The sequence below is a fragment of the Panthera tigris genome, chromosome B4 (genome assembly GCF_018350195.1).
Source record: "Panthera tigris isolate Pti1 chromosome B4, P.tigris_Pti1_mat1.1, whole genome shotgun sequence".
In the NCBI taxonomy this organism is placed as follows: domain Eukaryota; kingdom Metazoa; phylum Chordata; class Mammalia; order Carnivora; family Felidae; genus Panthera; species Panthera tigris.
The window spans coordinates 94234129-94249398 of NC_056666.1; the positions used below are offsets into that span (position 1 = coordinate 94234129).

Below are 15270 nucleotides of genomic sequence, written 5' to 3' on the forward strand. Positions count from 1 at the left end.
GTGAAGTGATGTCTTACTGTGGTTTCGATTGGCATTTCCCCTAATGACTAATGATGCTGAGCATCTGGTCATGTTCTTATTGGCCATTTGTGTATCTTCTCTGGAGAAACATCTATTCATATCCTTTGCTGTGTGACTTTCTAAAAAAATGTTTATTTATTTGGTGGGGGGAGCGAGTGGGGGAGGGAGGGAGAGAGAGAGAGAGAGAGAGAGAGAGAGAGAGAGAGAGACAGAGAGTCCCAAGCAGGCTTCACACTGTCAGTGCAGAGCCCGACACAGGGCTTGATCTCATGAAGTGTGAGATCATGACCTGAGATGAAATCAAGAGTTGGATGCTTAACCGACTGAACCACCAAGCACCCCTGTTGTTTGACTTGTAAGGTAACAGTTCTTCACATATGTTGGACGTGCGACCCTTATCAGATATTAATTTGCAAATAATTTCTCCCATTCTGTGGGCTGTTTTTTCACTTGCTTCATGGTCCTGTTTGAAGCACAAAAGTTTTCAATTTTGACCAAGTCCTATTTATCTTGTTTTTTTTTTTTTTTCCTTCTGTTGCTTGTGCTATCGCTATCAGACCTAGGAAATCATTTCTTAATCCTAGGTCACAGATTCTTACTCCTGTGTTTTCTTTCAAAAGTTGCGTTGTTTCAGCTCTTATATTTAGGTCTATGGAGCGCCTGTTTTCGAACTTGCACTTGAAGCCCTTGGATTTTGTTTGTTCAATGTTGCTATTCGAGATGTATTAAATCAACACAGTCTTTTAATGTGGTTAATATTCTTTTTTTGGATACATGTTGACTATCTTCCTTTGCTGGACTACGTACAATTTTTGTTGTTTCCAAATAGGAAAGAATTGTGTTTACAATGCCCCTACTTAACTTTCAATTACAAGCAAACACATCTAAGTCCTCTTAACTGTGTTCTGATCCCTTTTTGGTTTGAAAAGTGGGAGATTATCCCTATATTTGGCATAAATAGACGGGAGTGTTTGTGAGGCTGAGTCATCTTTTGTCATGCAGCATGAGAGACTGTTTTAGCTAGGAAGAAGAACTTCCTGAGACCAAGCATTGTGGAACACTGGCTACAGGGAAACGCTGGGACAGAAGACCGTATCAGGGAACAAGGTGCTGAAAAATGAGGCTGTTTGCAGCATGCTGGGAATATTCTGAGGCAATGCAGGGCAGAGGTTAAGGACTCCAGCAGAAAATGCCAGAATTCCACTTCTACTATCCTGGGCAAGTTACTTAAACCTCTTGGTGTCACAGGTCTTCACCTTTGAAATAGAGATGGTAACAGTATCTACCACAAAAGGCTATAGTAAAGATTGGATGAACTATTTCATGTACCAAGGTGATAGTAAATATTAGCTACTATTATTATTCAGGCTTTCCCTCTAGAACACTAGGGAAGTTTCTTTCATAAATTTATGCAGTCTTTTTTAAGTTAACATTTTTTTATGGTGTAAAAGTAACATAAGCAAAGAGGAAAAAAAATCATCTTATAATCCCACTACTTTGAGATATTCATTGTTAATACTTTAAGAACAATTTTTTTAATGTTTATTTTTGAGAGGAGGGGGGAAGGGGAGGGAGAGGGGCAGAGAGAGAAGGAGACACAGAATCCGAAGCAGACTCTAGGCTTTGAGCTTGTCAGCACAGAGCCCGACAAGGGGTTCAAACCCATAAACTGCGAGATCATGACCTGAGCCTAAGTCGGACGCTTAACCAACTGAACCACCCAGGAGCCTCAATATACTTTTTTTTTTTTTTTTTTTACATAAACGCTATGCCCAACGTGGGGCTTGAACTCACGACCCCAAGATTAAGTCGCATGTTCTACTGACTGAGCCAGCCAGGCACCCCTCATTGTTAATACTTTGGTGGTTTTCCTTCTAGTCTTTTTTTTCTATGCATTTCTATGTTTCTGCATACATACATTCTCACCTATGAGCAAAAGCCTTTTGTACTTATATTTTGGCCTGTGCAAGTTCTTAATTTGAATGTTTTTCACTCATATTTTTAAAAACTTCATTTTTAATTAAAGAAATCTGATACTTCTACTTTCTTTTCAAGATTAATGCGCATTCAGTCCATTCCCCTTTAGAAGTACGAGCAATTTCTCTAATCCACATCATGCATGATCACATAGAGATTAAATTCCAAGTGAAAGCACATGTTCCCCTGTTAGCCACGTCACCAGACTTAGGGGCTCTTGTAAGTGACACAGCAGTTGGTAGACTATGTGGGTAGATGAGGAGGTTAGCCTTACCTGACTCGGTGGTGATAGGCAAAGAGAAAAATGTGTCTGAGTAGAGGGGCTTCGTGAACTCCTTCAGGTCCTCATCAAACAGCTGTGTAAAAGCCCGAATGCTGATTCTGAAAGGGAAACCGATTTATTTGAGTACAAATTAGTGTCTGTCCACAGTAAAGCTGACTAGAAAATGTGCTCAAGGAGAAACAAGGTGGGCCCCTGGTCAGTATGTGTCCAAGGTAGGATATGAAATATGGAATCAGACAGACCTGGGTTCATTCATGCATTTATTCGTTTATTCGTCAAATGTTTACTGAGCCTCTACTATGTGCCAGTTCCTGTTCTAGGATCTGGGGATACTGCCAGGGACACAACAAAGACCGTACCATCCAGAGGCTACATACTCTAGTGTTAGAAGTCAGATAACATATATACAAATTCAATATGCTGGATGGTGATATGTACCATGAAAAAGAAAAGAGGAGAGTAAGGGAGAAAAACAGCCATGGGGATGGGTATATGGACCTGCTCTATTCAGCACGTCAGTGAAGGGCTCTTGGATAAGAGGACATGTGCACAGAAATCAGAGGAGAGTCAGGGAGGCAGCCATGCCTGTGTTGCGGCAGAGGGAACCACAGTGGGGAAGGCACTGAGAAGAAAGACCAGATGGGGCCCAGCCTAAAGAGGAAAGGGAGGAATTCAGGATGGGCCTAAGATTGGAGCTCAGTCATTTGAGAGAATAATGGCATCACTGATAGGAACGGGCATCTCAACTGGGGAAAGAAGAAGAGCTTTGCTCGGGCTGTGTTGGATTTACAGTGACAGCGAGGTTGATCTCGAAGTCTCCAGCTGACATTTGGAGTTATTCCAGCCACCTGGACAGGAGAGCTGCTAAGGCGGCTGTCCACATGTCCATGTGGGACAGTGCCTGAGATTAGCTGGCCCTGAATTCAATAAGCAGCTACTAAAAGATGAAGTTGTAACCTCAGCCTGGATGAAGTCTCTTGTCCCCACCAAAAAACCTTGGTCTCATATTCTCTGGGTGAGCCAGGCCAGTCTGGATGGCCACACTCAGTTTCTGGGGACGTACCTTACTTAGAAAGGGTTTGAGATCATTTGAAGTGATTAAACAGGACAATGAGCAAAAAGACTTTGTGGGACATGTTGTTTGATTTCAGATTTAAGGGAATCTTACCTAGAAGAGGAAACAGACATCGTTATTTTTCCTCTAGGAAGGCAGAATGAAGCCCAATAGGCTGAAGTCACAGGGAGGTGTAGTTTGGGAATATAAAGTCACTTTGTAACACCTACAGTATGAGCTGCTGCACAGGTAGTGAGCTCTCAGTCATTGAGGGCATTTAAGCAGAGGCTGGAGGAGAACCTGCTCTCACAGAAGCTATAGGAGAGCATCCCTGCACTAAGTTAAAAAGACTGCCTCAGGCCGGCTATTGAGGTCTTTCTCTTTCAAACTGTAGATTGGCTGAGACTATGAGGCTTGATTTATATGGGAAAACTTTCCTAGTGTTGATTTAAATCCTACGAAAGTGAATGGAAGTCTCTTTTTTCCTTTAAAATAAATCTAGATTTGTTTCACCCAAATGTTCTGGGCAAATTGTTCTGCCCTCTGCCCTTCCTTCTAACTCATGCCCAAGTCCAAATGCAATCTTATAAAACGAACAAGATGATATTGATCAACCACATATATAATTTCCACCTCTAAAAGCTGCTTTCCAGCCGAAAGTTGTACTTCCAGGAATAACAGACTGTTGATGGAAGCATTGTGAGATGTCCCTCACGGGTAACAAGCAGTCAGCTTGTGTTAAGTGGGAAGGTGAGGAGTTGGTGTGTGTTGCTAATGCATTGTACTTTTGGAAAATGAAATGAGTCTCTCCGGTGAAAAGAGATTCTTCTATTTGTATAGTGATTTATAAGTGAAGAAGAATCTTCACAGACATGGTTCTACCTGATCATTTCCAACTTCTCCAATATAACAAGGAAGCTTATTATTATAACACGTCAGAGATTTGGAACCTGAAGTTTGGAGAGATTCTGTGTCTTGCTCCAGATCACAAAGAACAGCAGTGAAAGAAAACCAGACCCTGTGTTTTCTGAATCCTAGTCCAGATTTCTTTCTCTTATTTTCTCTTGGCTTCATTTCAGTTTGACAGCAATGACTTCTGTTGGAGGGATGGTAAAAAGGGCCCAGGCTAGGAAGCAGAGGTTCTGAGGTCTAGCTATCACTCTGTTGCTGATTAGATGAATGGCCCCTAAAGTTTTTTATGCCTTGGTTTCCTTCTTTGTAAATTAAAAGCATTGAGTGTGACAACCTTGACATGTTCTATTCTGAAATGCTAGCTGCAAAATGCAAAATACAATGTGGACGTAGATGAATAAGAACCTCTAGGAACCCAGATAGGAGACAATGACCTAGTACAGGATTGCCTTCAATTCAATGGGTCAGTAGGAGCTCTGCTCTTAAACTCTTTCCAAAAATGGACAGCACCACCACATTAGCATTTAGCACCCATCTGGATCCTACCTTCCTGGTCTTGTCTTCCCTGCTACCCCTTTCCATGCTCTTTCCCCAATTTGAAACTGAACTATTTGCTCTTCTCTAAACAATCTGTGTATTTCTTTCTCTGCACTTTGACTCCCACTCTTCCCTCCACATTGAATCTCCTTCTGTCCCTATCTCCATATTTTCAAATCCTTCTCTACTTGTTAATGCTAAGCTAAAATGTTACCTCCTTCAAGAAGCCTTTTGAACCTTTACAGCATTTATTTACTCTCTTATGTCCTTCAACATTTCTGCTTATATTTTACAGACCTCTTCTGTATTGCATATATATGTGTGTGTGTGTGTATATATATATATGTATATATATATGTATATATATATACACACACACACACATATATACACATATGTGTATATATATATATTCAGTGTATACACATATAATATTATTTTAATTAACAGATATATGATAGTAATTACTTCAACTTTATATGTGTCCACAATCAGAAATCTATAGCACAAAGTTAGAGATCATGTGTTTCAATTTCTTTCATTTGGGGAAAATGAGGTCAAGAGAAGCTGACTACCTGATCGTGGTCACATTGCTATTCCATTTAGAATAGAAACAAAGCCTGGGGAGCCTTGATGGCTGAGTCAGTTAAGCGTCCAACTTAGGCTCAAGTCATGATCTCACAGTTCGTGAGTTCGAGCCCCGTGTCGGGCTCTGTGCTGATGGCTCGGAGCCTGGAGCCTGCTTCAGATTCTGTCTCCCTCTCTCTCTCTTGTGCTGGTGCTCTCAAAATAAATAAATAAACATTATAAAAATACTCTAGAATAGAAACAAAGCCAGATCAGCACTTTATTAACTTCCAAAATGCCTCCCACCCATCATGATCTGCCCTTTCTCTTCCCATATGGAATGGAGTTAATTATACACCCAGTAATAGGAACCCAGTAGCAAATGGGAAACATCACATTCGTTGACATAATAAACTTGCAAAGCAGCTAAACCTAGCATTTCCCATTTTGTCTCAATCCTCTTCCCCTCACCCCCCCCCCCCCCCCGTTCTCTCTCATCTCTGGAAAAAAGATGCCTGATAGCTTTGAGGGTCACTATGGTGACCATCATCTTGAGACAGGTAGAATTCCGACTGTATTAAGCTAGGGGTCAGCAGCCATCACACAGGATACCACGTAGTGTGTGGTTCCCCCACATACTTTGAAAGGCTGTGCCTCCTCTTATCAAGCATTATCTGCCTGGCATGCTTTTCACAGGACTGAACCAAATGTGGGGAAATATAGGGAAGCTGTGTTCTAGAAAACATGTAAGTATGGCATGAGTTGATCAAGCTATAATAAGAAATGTGTAAGTACTGATAGAGCAACTTGGGTCATTCCCTTATTTGTTCACAAACATTTAATGAGTGCCTCTTTGGGGCCAGGTATTTGTCATATTGTTTTGTCTCTATTAGACTACAAGCTCTCATAGTCTAGTGAAAAGGGGTAAGTAACCAAACAAAGGGCTGAAAAGTCCTGGTAAGTGAGGATTAGAGTGATGAAGGGTCTGGGTGCTGTGGAAATGGAGCTAGGGCCAACTGCCCAGTGTGGGTTGACAGGTTGATTGGGGTAATTTGAGGGCTGAGCTGGTTTCTGAAGTGTATGAAGGGATGCACCAGCCAGTCAAGGGAGGGGAGGGCATCCCAAATAGAGTGAAAAGAATGTGTGAGGGCTCAGAGGTATAAGAGACGCATGTCACTGTCAAAGGAACTCCAAGTAAGGGTTAACAAAAGGCAGGGTGTACTTGTGACAGATGGTAGGAGGCAAAGCAGGAGAGAGAAGGTGAGGGCTTTATGTGCCCTCTTTGGAATCTTCATTTACTCCTAGAAGTGATTGGGGACCACTGGAAGGCCTTAATCGAGAAGGGACATGACCAGGTTTGATGGATCATCTACATTCCTCCTCAGGACAGCCCTGTGTTGTTTTGCAGATGAGAGAAATGAGGATTTGGGAATTGAAATGCCATTTCCAAGGTTACACAGCTAAGTGGCAGTGAGTGAACTCAGTACAGGCTTTCCCAGGCCCTCAGCAGCCGTTACGAATGGGAAGGAGTGTGGTGGAGAGCGGTAGGCTCTGGGACAGACATGAACCATCTACAGCTTCTCATTGTCCCTCTCTTAACTGTAGTAATGACTCAGTCATCTTCTCTCCTTCTCTTTCAGAAAGCAAACAAACAAAAAACAGCCTCCACTTTCCAACTCACAAATCGAATAGAGCCATTGGGAGACTTTTGTTCAAATCTCCTTGAGTCCATGTGACCGAGGAGCTGAGGCATCTCTTGATTCTTACAGGAACTAAAGGATTCCAGGGCTCTGATCTCCCTCACATTTCTCCTTTGTTCTGTCTGAGATCTCACCTCCTTCAGGTAGGCTCATATGGTCTCTTCTGGAATAGAAGACCACATGAGCCCACCTCACTAGTAAGATCGTATGAGTTTACTCTGAAGATGCCAACCTGGGCTAGGGTGGAAATCACATTTTTATGGTGAGTCCTGGGCAGAGGGAGTTACACAGAATTCCTGCCCAAGGTGAGTTTTCTGGTTTAGGAAAACTGTTGGCCTGCCTGTGCTGATTCCAGGGAGGGGCTGAGAATGTTCTCAGGTGTGATGCCGTGTCATTGTCTCCTTTTGGAGAATGTAGGAAAGTCTCTGCTGAGACTCAGGGATGATATTCAAAATATGTAAGAGTCAGTAAGACCTGGACACTGACCAACCCGCCATAGAGAACCTGACTGGCTGCCATACTGGCTGGATGTCAGCTCTGCCAACACCTAAGAGAGACAGCACATTCTCTGCAGAAGTACTGATCTTGGATGCTTGTAGCTTCTATCCAAGATGGCAGCCAAGGTTCCCTTTTTCTTGAGGACTCTGGCTTGGGATGCTGTGTACTTCTGCTCACACTTGCTTTCGGGGAGCACAGTGTAGACCAAGGGCACTGCCAATTCCTATGACTGAAAGGGCCTGTTGGCTGCCATAGTGCTTCCTAGGGCCAAAGCAAACAGCTGCTCCTTTTCATCTGTCATCCTAGCAGGAGGAAAGGGTACTCCCATTCATTAAGGGGCCTTCGACTTCAAGAATTCTGTCTGGACCAAAGAGCACCTTCATCTTTTTATGCCTTAGAAGGTAAATAAATATGTGTAATTACAACCCTCACTAGAAGTAGAAGATGAAACTTCATATTTCTTGGGTCTCCCTACACTCAATTTTTCTGTTTGGACATCTTCGCAGTCATTAAAATAGTAAAGAAGTTGTTTTATTTGTACTAAAGAAGTTAGGAGAAAAAACAATCTATTAAGAACCTTCAATTCTTCATATAATGAATTAGAGCTTTTGCAGAGTGCCGAAGGCCGGCCTTCTTTACACATTACCTGTGAACGGGGGCAGGAATTCAACTTTTATAAATGACCCAGTAACATGTAGAACACTGTTGTAGTGCTGGTTATTAATCTACGGGAGCTCAAGTGCATCAGATGCCCAGACTGCTAAGGACCCAGTAGTGCAGCATGTCCCTTCTTGCAAAACAATACATCTAACCTGTAGGCAGTGCGCGGCTTCAGTGGTCCGTCACAAAATTTTTGCTGATTGGGATCGCATTTTCCACCCAGGCTCTCCATCTCTGCTCCAAGCTTAATGTTAAAACTCTTGGAGTTGCTGTCGGGACTTTCGGCACATTTGCTGGCAAAGTAATCGGTCTGATACATTCGGATGGAGGCATTGTGCCTGTATTCTAGGTAGGAGGGCAGAGGGTGCTGTTGTTCTGGCTTCAGCTCATCACTGCCTGGAGGGAGAGAACCCACAGTGAAGCACTGGCTTTCTCGTGACTTCAGTGATTCCTAACGAGGTTTCTACGTCTGCCTCCTCTCACCCACCATCACCAGTCATCTCCAAAGCGCAGACTCTTTGATCTTGAAGGAGGCTGCGAAATTCTCCTAACGAAGTTAATTTTAATTCACTTCCCCTAGAATGAAAATTAAAGTGTGTGGATACAAAATTTTATACACACACGTACGTATATTTATGCACACACCCTGTCATTTTTCTAGGAAATAGAATGTGTGTGTTTGAGAGGTGAACTCACTGCATCTGATAATAACGTGTTCCAGAACACCAGAAAGTTGGACACTCCCCACTGTGAGTCAGCCCACTAGACAAGCTCTCTACCTTGCCAATGACCATTGTAGCTGAGCTAATAAGGAAATCCCTATGACCTAGGAAATAGGGAAGAGATAAGAGAAATCAACTTCAAGTCCAGAGCAGTCACCCAAAGGCACACTCCGAGGGCCACACCCTGTCAGATAATTGCTCCGTGTACAGCTCTCTGTTATCTTGAGTACAGTTTAATCCTGGCTCGAATTTGGCCCCTCGTGCAGAACGCTTCCCAGAACTCTTCTCTGTCCACCCAGCCTGCTGTGTGTTTTGGCACTGCAAACTCGTTTTTGTGTTGGCTGGAGGAAAGCATAATTAGGAAGATAAATATTATAGAGATAGGATACCATTTACGATGCGTCGCAAGGAGCGGTATCGTGGGGGTTCACCACATCCCGGACTCTTGTTTAGTAAAATTTGCTCAAAATGAGTGGGTCTTGGAAATATTATCTTGTTGGCAGTAACTGAAAGGAATGCCGGGGTGCCTGGGTGGCTCAATCAGCTAAGTGTCCGACTTCGGCTCAGGTCATGGTCTCCTGGTTCATGAGTTCGTGGCCCATGTCGGGCTCTGTGCTGACATCTTGGAGCCTGGAGCCTACCTGCTTCAATTCTGTGTCTCCCTTTCTCTCTGCACCCCTCCCCTGCTCATGCTCTGTCCCTCTCTGTCTCTCAAAAATTAATAAATGTTAAAAAAAATTAAAAAAGAAAAAAAGAAAAGGAATGTTGCCTTTAAGATGAACATATATGTTATGAATGGCATTTACATGAGATGGACTGTTATCTTAGATCACCAGGGAAGCACAGCCCAGCTCCATGGACATCAATAATCAAAACCCACATGGCCGGAGAACACAAGGCTGCCTTCTGGGGTATGGCTTCTTTTTGGTCACTGCCTTACATTCATGTAGTAAAACATCACCTTCACTACATCTTCATTAACTCTAAAATCTCTCCACAGTTTGCTGATTTATCTCCAACTATGAGATGTAAGGAAATCTGGGATGCACCACTGGCCGTTGAAATTATTTAATTAGTTACGCACAACCAACTTTAGTACAATTAAATTACATGTCAAAGCACATAGACTGTTAGACACCCGGTGAGCTAAAGCACTATTTAGCCTAGGAGCTGCTCCAGCACTTGTCAGCTTTAAAGTTTCTCATTGTGCACAAATGTGTTGAAATAGAGATGCTTATTAAGAAACTCATGTGCAACCCTTTAAACAATTCTGAAAAAACAGAAGACGTGTAAAAGATACCACGCCACTCCAGACACAAACATCTGTTTTGGAGAAATAGTGCACAAGCCCTCGGTGGCAAATACGACACTCCTGTAGGTGGTTTGACAAATGCTGGCGTGATAAACTCTAAAAATCGTACTTGAGGCCCTATGGAACGTTGTCGTAACTATTAGCCTATAGAAATTAGGTAGACTTTGAATGACTTCATAGACTAGAAAATGGAATATACTGCTGGCAATTCAGTAGAGAAAGGAAGGATGCTTTTCATGATCATCTTTTCCCTCTTTTCGGCTCTTGAATATTTCTTTGTGAATTGGTGAGTGGTTTGGAAGGGTGTGGTTCCTTGAGGTATTTGCGATTGGGGCGGGGAAGGCATTGAAGCATATTGCCGCTTAATGGCCGAACAAAACAAGTAGTGAACAGCATTGAATGAGTGTGAAGAAGGCTGTGTAGGTCAATCCCTGCAATGCACTTCCAGCAGTGCCTGGCACATAGGAAAGGCTCCATAAATGATAGTTATTTGTACTTACTGCTGTGGTTGCTATGATTATCAGCCACCCTTTTAATAATTAAACCCAGTGAATAATAGGCTTTATTGTTGAAAGTTTTTGTTACATCTCCCAGCATCCAGCAGAGAGGGGACAGAATTATATAAAGATTTAAGTTTTCCACTCTTCCAAACGTGTCACAGAAAGAGCCTCCACGGTGACCTTTGAGAAAGCAGTCCCCGTGTCCTACTGCTCGCAGATAATCCGTGATCACTTACCATCAGCCTCTCTCACTACCACTGTGAAGTATTTCACAGCTCCATTGGTGTCGCTGAACCAGCTGCAGTTGAAAGTGAAGTTGATGGAAGATTTGCTAATTAGCACATCCTTTTTATTCACACGGATATGTGGAGGTGGAGGAGGGGGCCCTGAAAAAGGATGGAGAAGGAACCCAGGGGAGTCACAACTCTGCTTTTCCATATAACAACAATCAGTGAAACGAAGGTCTCCACGCACCGACCTCAGTGTGTGCGCGCGCGCGTGTGTATGTCTGTGTGGAAAGCTTGTGATCCAGAAAACCTCCTCCTCTCCTAGAGGAAAGCAGGCAGAGGAAGTGATGTGCCAGTGGCACGTTAAACCTAATGAAAGAGGCAGCACCTCAGCAGGATTTCCTGAAGTCATAGCACCAAAGTGCTTAAAAGCTCCATTATAGCTCTAACTCTATCAGGCAAAGTGACGTATTTAAAGGCTAATTCATTCAAGTACCTTAAGATCATTTAACTTGTTTGCTGCCAGACACAGAGAAATGTCTCCATTCCCTGAAGGCTTCTAGGTTCTCTTTTCCAAGCGACAACAAGGCCTGCTCATGTGGAAGCGACCTGCATGCAAGTGAGTGGCAGTGATGGGTGCGGTACAACAAGGTGTTCACTCAGCGCATGCGTCCAGAAACACTTACGGTCTATCATTGTGATAGTGCTGTCTTCAACCACCTCGCTGGTCATGCCAGCCGACTGCACCTTGATGGACACCAGGTACCTCTTATGGGGCACCAGCATCATGATGTTGAGCAGAGATTTTTCTTTCTCCAGCTTTCTGGAAAATTCAACTTCTTGAGTGTCCATTTTCCGACATTCAATGCTATACCCATCAAAGTCAGAATCAGGAGGGATCCAAGAACAGGCGATGGCTGTGGAGTTCTGAGGCCTGCAATGCAGGTTTTGTATCTTATCTGGCTCTAAAGGAGAGAAAGGAGGAGACACTTCTTACAACTCTGTGAGATGTATTTTTTTCTTCCAGCTCCTCTGGGCCCTACTTGCTCTGAGGTCTAAATAAATAATTCTCAAAATTTACTTGGATTGTTTTTCAAGAAAAAAAATTATTATGGATCTCCCAAGGAATTTCACACTCTGCGAAACATTAAAAATTAAAACGCTGTCCCTTTAGAAAATCACCAGGTGCCAAAGTGATCAGAAACACAAATACACAACTAAGTTTAGCGGGGGCACTAAAGTTAAGGGGCGGAGTCAGATCAAAGGTGGGGCTGAATAGCCAAAAGATTAAAAATGCAGCTTGGCCTGCCAGAATTCAAATTCTGTTCATCAGCTGTGACTTCTTAGGCAAGTTACGTAAGGTGTCTGTGCCCCATTTGTAAAGTGGGGAGACCAAGAGTACCTCGATCCTGTGATCACCGTGATGGTTCAGGGAGTAGAACCAGGCACAGCCACCTAGAAAATGGTGGTTGGCAGAGTAATCGCTCAGTAAATACTAGCTGTTACGAGAAAATTAAGAAACGGCATTGCTTACTTGTTAACCCCCTAGGCCCTGGCTCTGTCCCCCCTCTTCCACTTTTGCCTTTCCTGCTCACACACATGTTCCAGGCACCGAAACTGCTTCTGGCTCCCCATGTACACCACGCTCCTCCACCTGCTATGCTTATGGTCGTTCATTTTCTTCTGCCCAACAGAGTGCCGGACCCAGTAGGGACCCAGTGAATGGCAGCTGATCTCATTAGTTGTTGTGAATGACACCACAAGGAGTAAGAGATACAGTTGGACAGAAAGGCACTTATGTGACCTGACCGTGCACATTAATAACCAAACTCTATAGGCTTTCCCAACCAGCTGCATGCCTACATCTCTAACTACATCCTAGGAAGCTACACTGTACGATTTGGATAAGTAGTTTTTGAATTTTAATATTAGCAGCTGAGCCATTTAAAAAAGAAAAGGCCGGGGGCGCCTGGGTGGCTCAGTCGGTTAGGCATCCGGCTTCGGCTCAGGTCATGATCTCGCGGTCCATGAGCTCAAGCCCCGCATCGGGCTCTGTGCTGACAGCTCAGAACCTGGAGCCTGTTTCAGATTCTGTGTCTCCCTCTCTCTCTCTGACCCTCCCCCGTTCATGCTCTGTCTCTCCCTGTCTCAAAAATAAACGTTAAAAAAAATTTTTTTTTAAATAAAAAATAAAAAAAATTAAAAAAAGAAAAAAGAAAAGGCCGGTGTGCCTGGGTGGCTCAGTTGGTTAAGCGTCCGACTTCGGATCAAGTCATGATCTCAGGTTCGTGAGTCTGAGCCCCACATCGGGCTCTGTGCTGACAGCTCAGAGCCTGGAGCCTGCTTCGGATTCTGTGTCTCCCTCTCTCTGCCCCTCCCCCGCTTGTGCTCTGTCTCTGTCTCTCTCTCAAAAATAAATAAACATTAAAAAATATATTTAAAAAAAAAAGGTCTCAGTTCCCTGATATGTTAAATCAGAGGGTCGCTGGTCCTGTGCTTTAAGCGTGCCTTGGTGGTCAGGGGTGCTCTGCTGGGGTGACCTCCCTAAGACTTTCCTTACCTTGCCCCTTGTCCCCTGGAATTTCTGAGGAAATTCTTGAAAATCTGGGTCTAGACCACCCTATTTCATTCCAGGAGTCAAAAGTCTTGACAAAATTCATTTGAAAAAGCCTGCCCATTGTTTTATTGATCCCAGCAGAAAATACAGTAACAATTTTCAGACAGCACTAATCAGTGGCATCAAAGCATCAAAAAGACTCACAAGAACACTGCATGATGAGGGGAGGGATTGAAAAAATAAGGCTAAAGACACTTATGTTTGACCTTTAGGACACCAAATAGAAAAAAAAAAAAAACCCTCTTCCATTTCATTGTTGGATTTTCATAGTCCCTGTTATAAATGTAATCCTTTTCTCTTTTCTCCACCTGCCCTTCCTCCCCAAATTAAAATTGTATATTGGTTCATACACCCTGTAGGTCGGACTGGCTACGTAACTTTCAAGGTCCAGTGCCAAATGCAAATGCAATGCCCCATGTTTAAAATATTATTAAGATTTCAAGATGGTGACAACAGAAAATGAGACCAAGCATAGGGTCCCTCCAGACGCAGGCCTTGTGTGCCTGCACAGCAGAAAGCTCTAAGCCCTGCTTGCAGAACAGATCACAGATGAGCGACTAGGAACTATGTGTAGACCTAGTAATCAATCCCTCACAGAGAAGCACCTGTTGCTCTGATTTGGTATTCAACCCACCTTCTCCTGACACCTCCTCCTTCGTTATAGGACTCTCCTTAACAATCATGACTTTGAAATACTCAGTATCTTTGTGCCACTGAATGAATTTCTATTACATATCAAGGTCTAAAATATCAGCTAAGTCATAACAGTTTAGATAAGAATGATTTAGAAAAAAAATCAATCTGAAGATTTTTCAGGATACAGGAATTGGCCTTTGAGGCAAGCAATAATTGTGTCTTTTAAAAATGTTTCTATTTATTTTTGAGAGAGAGAGAGTGAGAGAGGAGCTCAGACAGAGGGGGACAGAAGATACAAAATAGGCTCTGTGCTGACAGCAGACAGCCCGATGTGGGGCTTGAACTCAAGAACCGAGAGATGATGACCTGAGCCGAAGATGGAAGTTTAACTGACTGAGCCACCCAGGTGCCTCAGCAATTGTGTCTTTTCAAACATTAACTGCTTCTTAATCTTTTGAACTCCTTCAGACTAATCACAGCTGGAAATCAAGACATCTTCTCTGTTCAGCCTTAGAGAAAGTCTTTAAAAATATCCTGCCTGATCCATAATTCTAATAATTTGCTCAAAGAATAATATAGAAATTTGCTTCAACCTCTTTCCTCAGTTCCTTCTCCCTCCTCCTTTCTGCCCCTAAATCCCACATGCCTTCTAAGGCCTCAGGTCACATCCCTATTCACTAAGAAATTAGTACCTGCTATGGGCAAGGTGCTCTTCTAGAGACTGTGAACAGTTCAGAAGTGAATAAGGCATTAGCCCTAACCTCTAGGAAGGTAGAGGAGTACAAAACAGCCATAATACGAGTTGGCAAGGAGAATGTACCAGAAGAAATGGAGAAAGAAGGAGGTGGGTGGAGCACCAGACAACTTCTCAGAGTCGGTGGTGGGCAGGAGTTGGCAAAGGTTTTCTGGCAGAGAGGACACCTCGCTGAGAATTGGGAAAGGGGTGTTTCAGGCAGAGAAATGCATGAACCCAGGCACCCAGGGGGGGAAGGTGGAAGATCAGGGCTTGCAGATTGTTCATCGTGGCTGGAGCAGATGTGTGAGAAA

At 43.3% G+C, this 15270-nt stretch overlaps 1 protein-coding gene across 3 annotated transcripts in view; it reads right to left on the reverse strand.

The window, feature by feature from the left end:
• Positions 1–15270, reverse strand: part of PTPRB (protein tyrosine phosphatase receptor type B) — a 114168-nt gene that overhangs the window by 19253 nt on the left and 79645 nt on the right. For all 3 annotated transcript variants that reach the window (XM_007082248.3, XM_007082247.3, XM_042992751.1), the window contains 4 exons: positions 11657–11935; positions 10980–11129; positions 8362–8605; positions 2273–2379 (listed from right to left, as the gene is read on the reverse strand). In XM_007082248.3, the coding sequence (XP_007082310.2) occupies positions 2273–2379; positions 8362–8605; positions 10980–11129; positions 11657–11935 (780 nt within the window). The remainder of the gene's footprint in view (positions 1–2272; positions 2380–8361; positions 8606–10979; positions 11130–11656; positions 11936–15270) is intronic.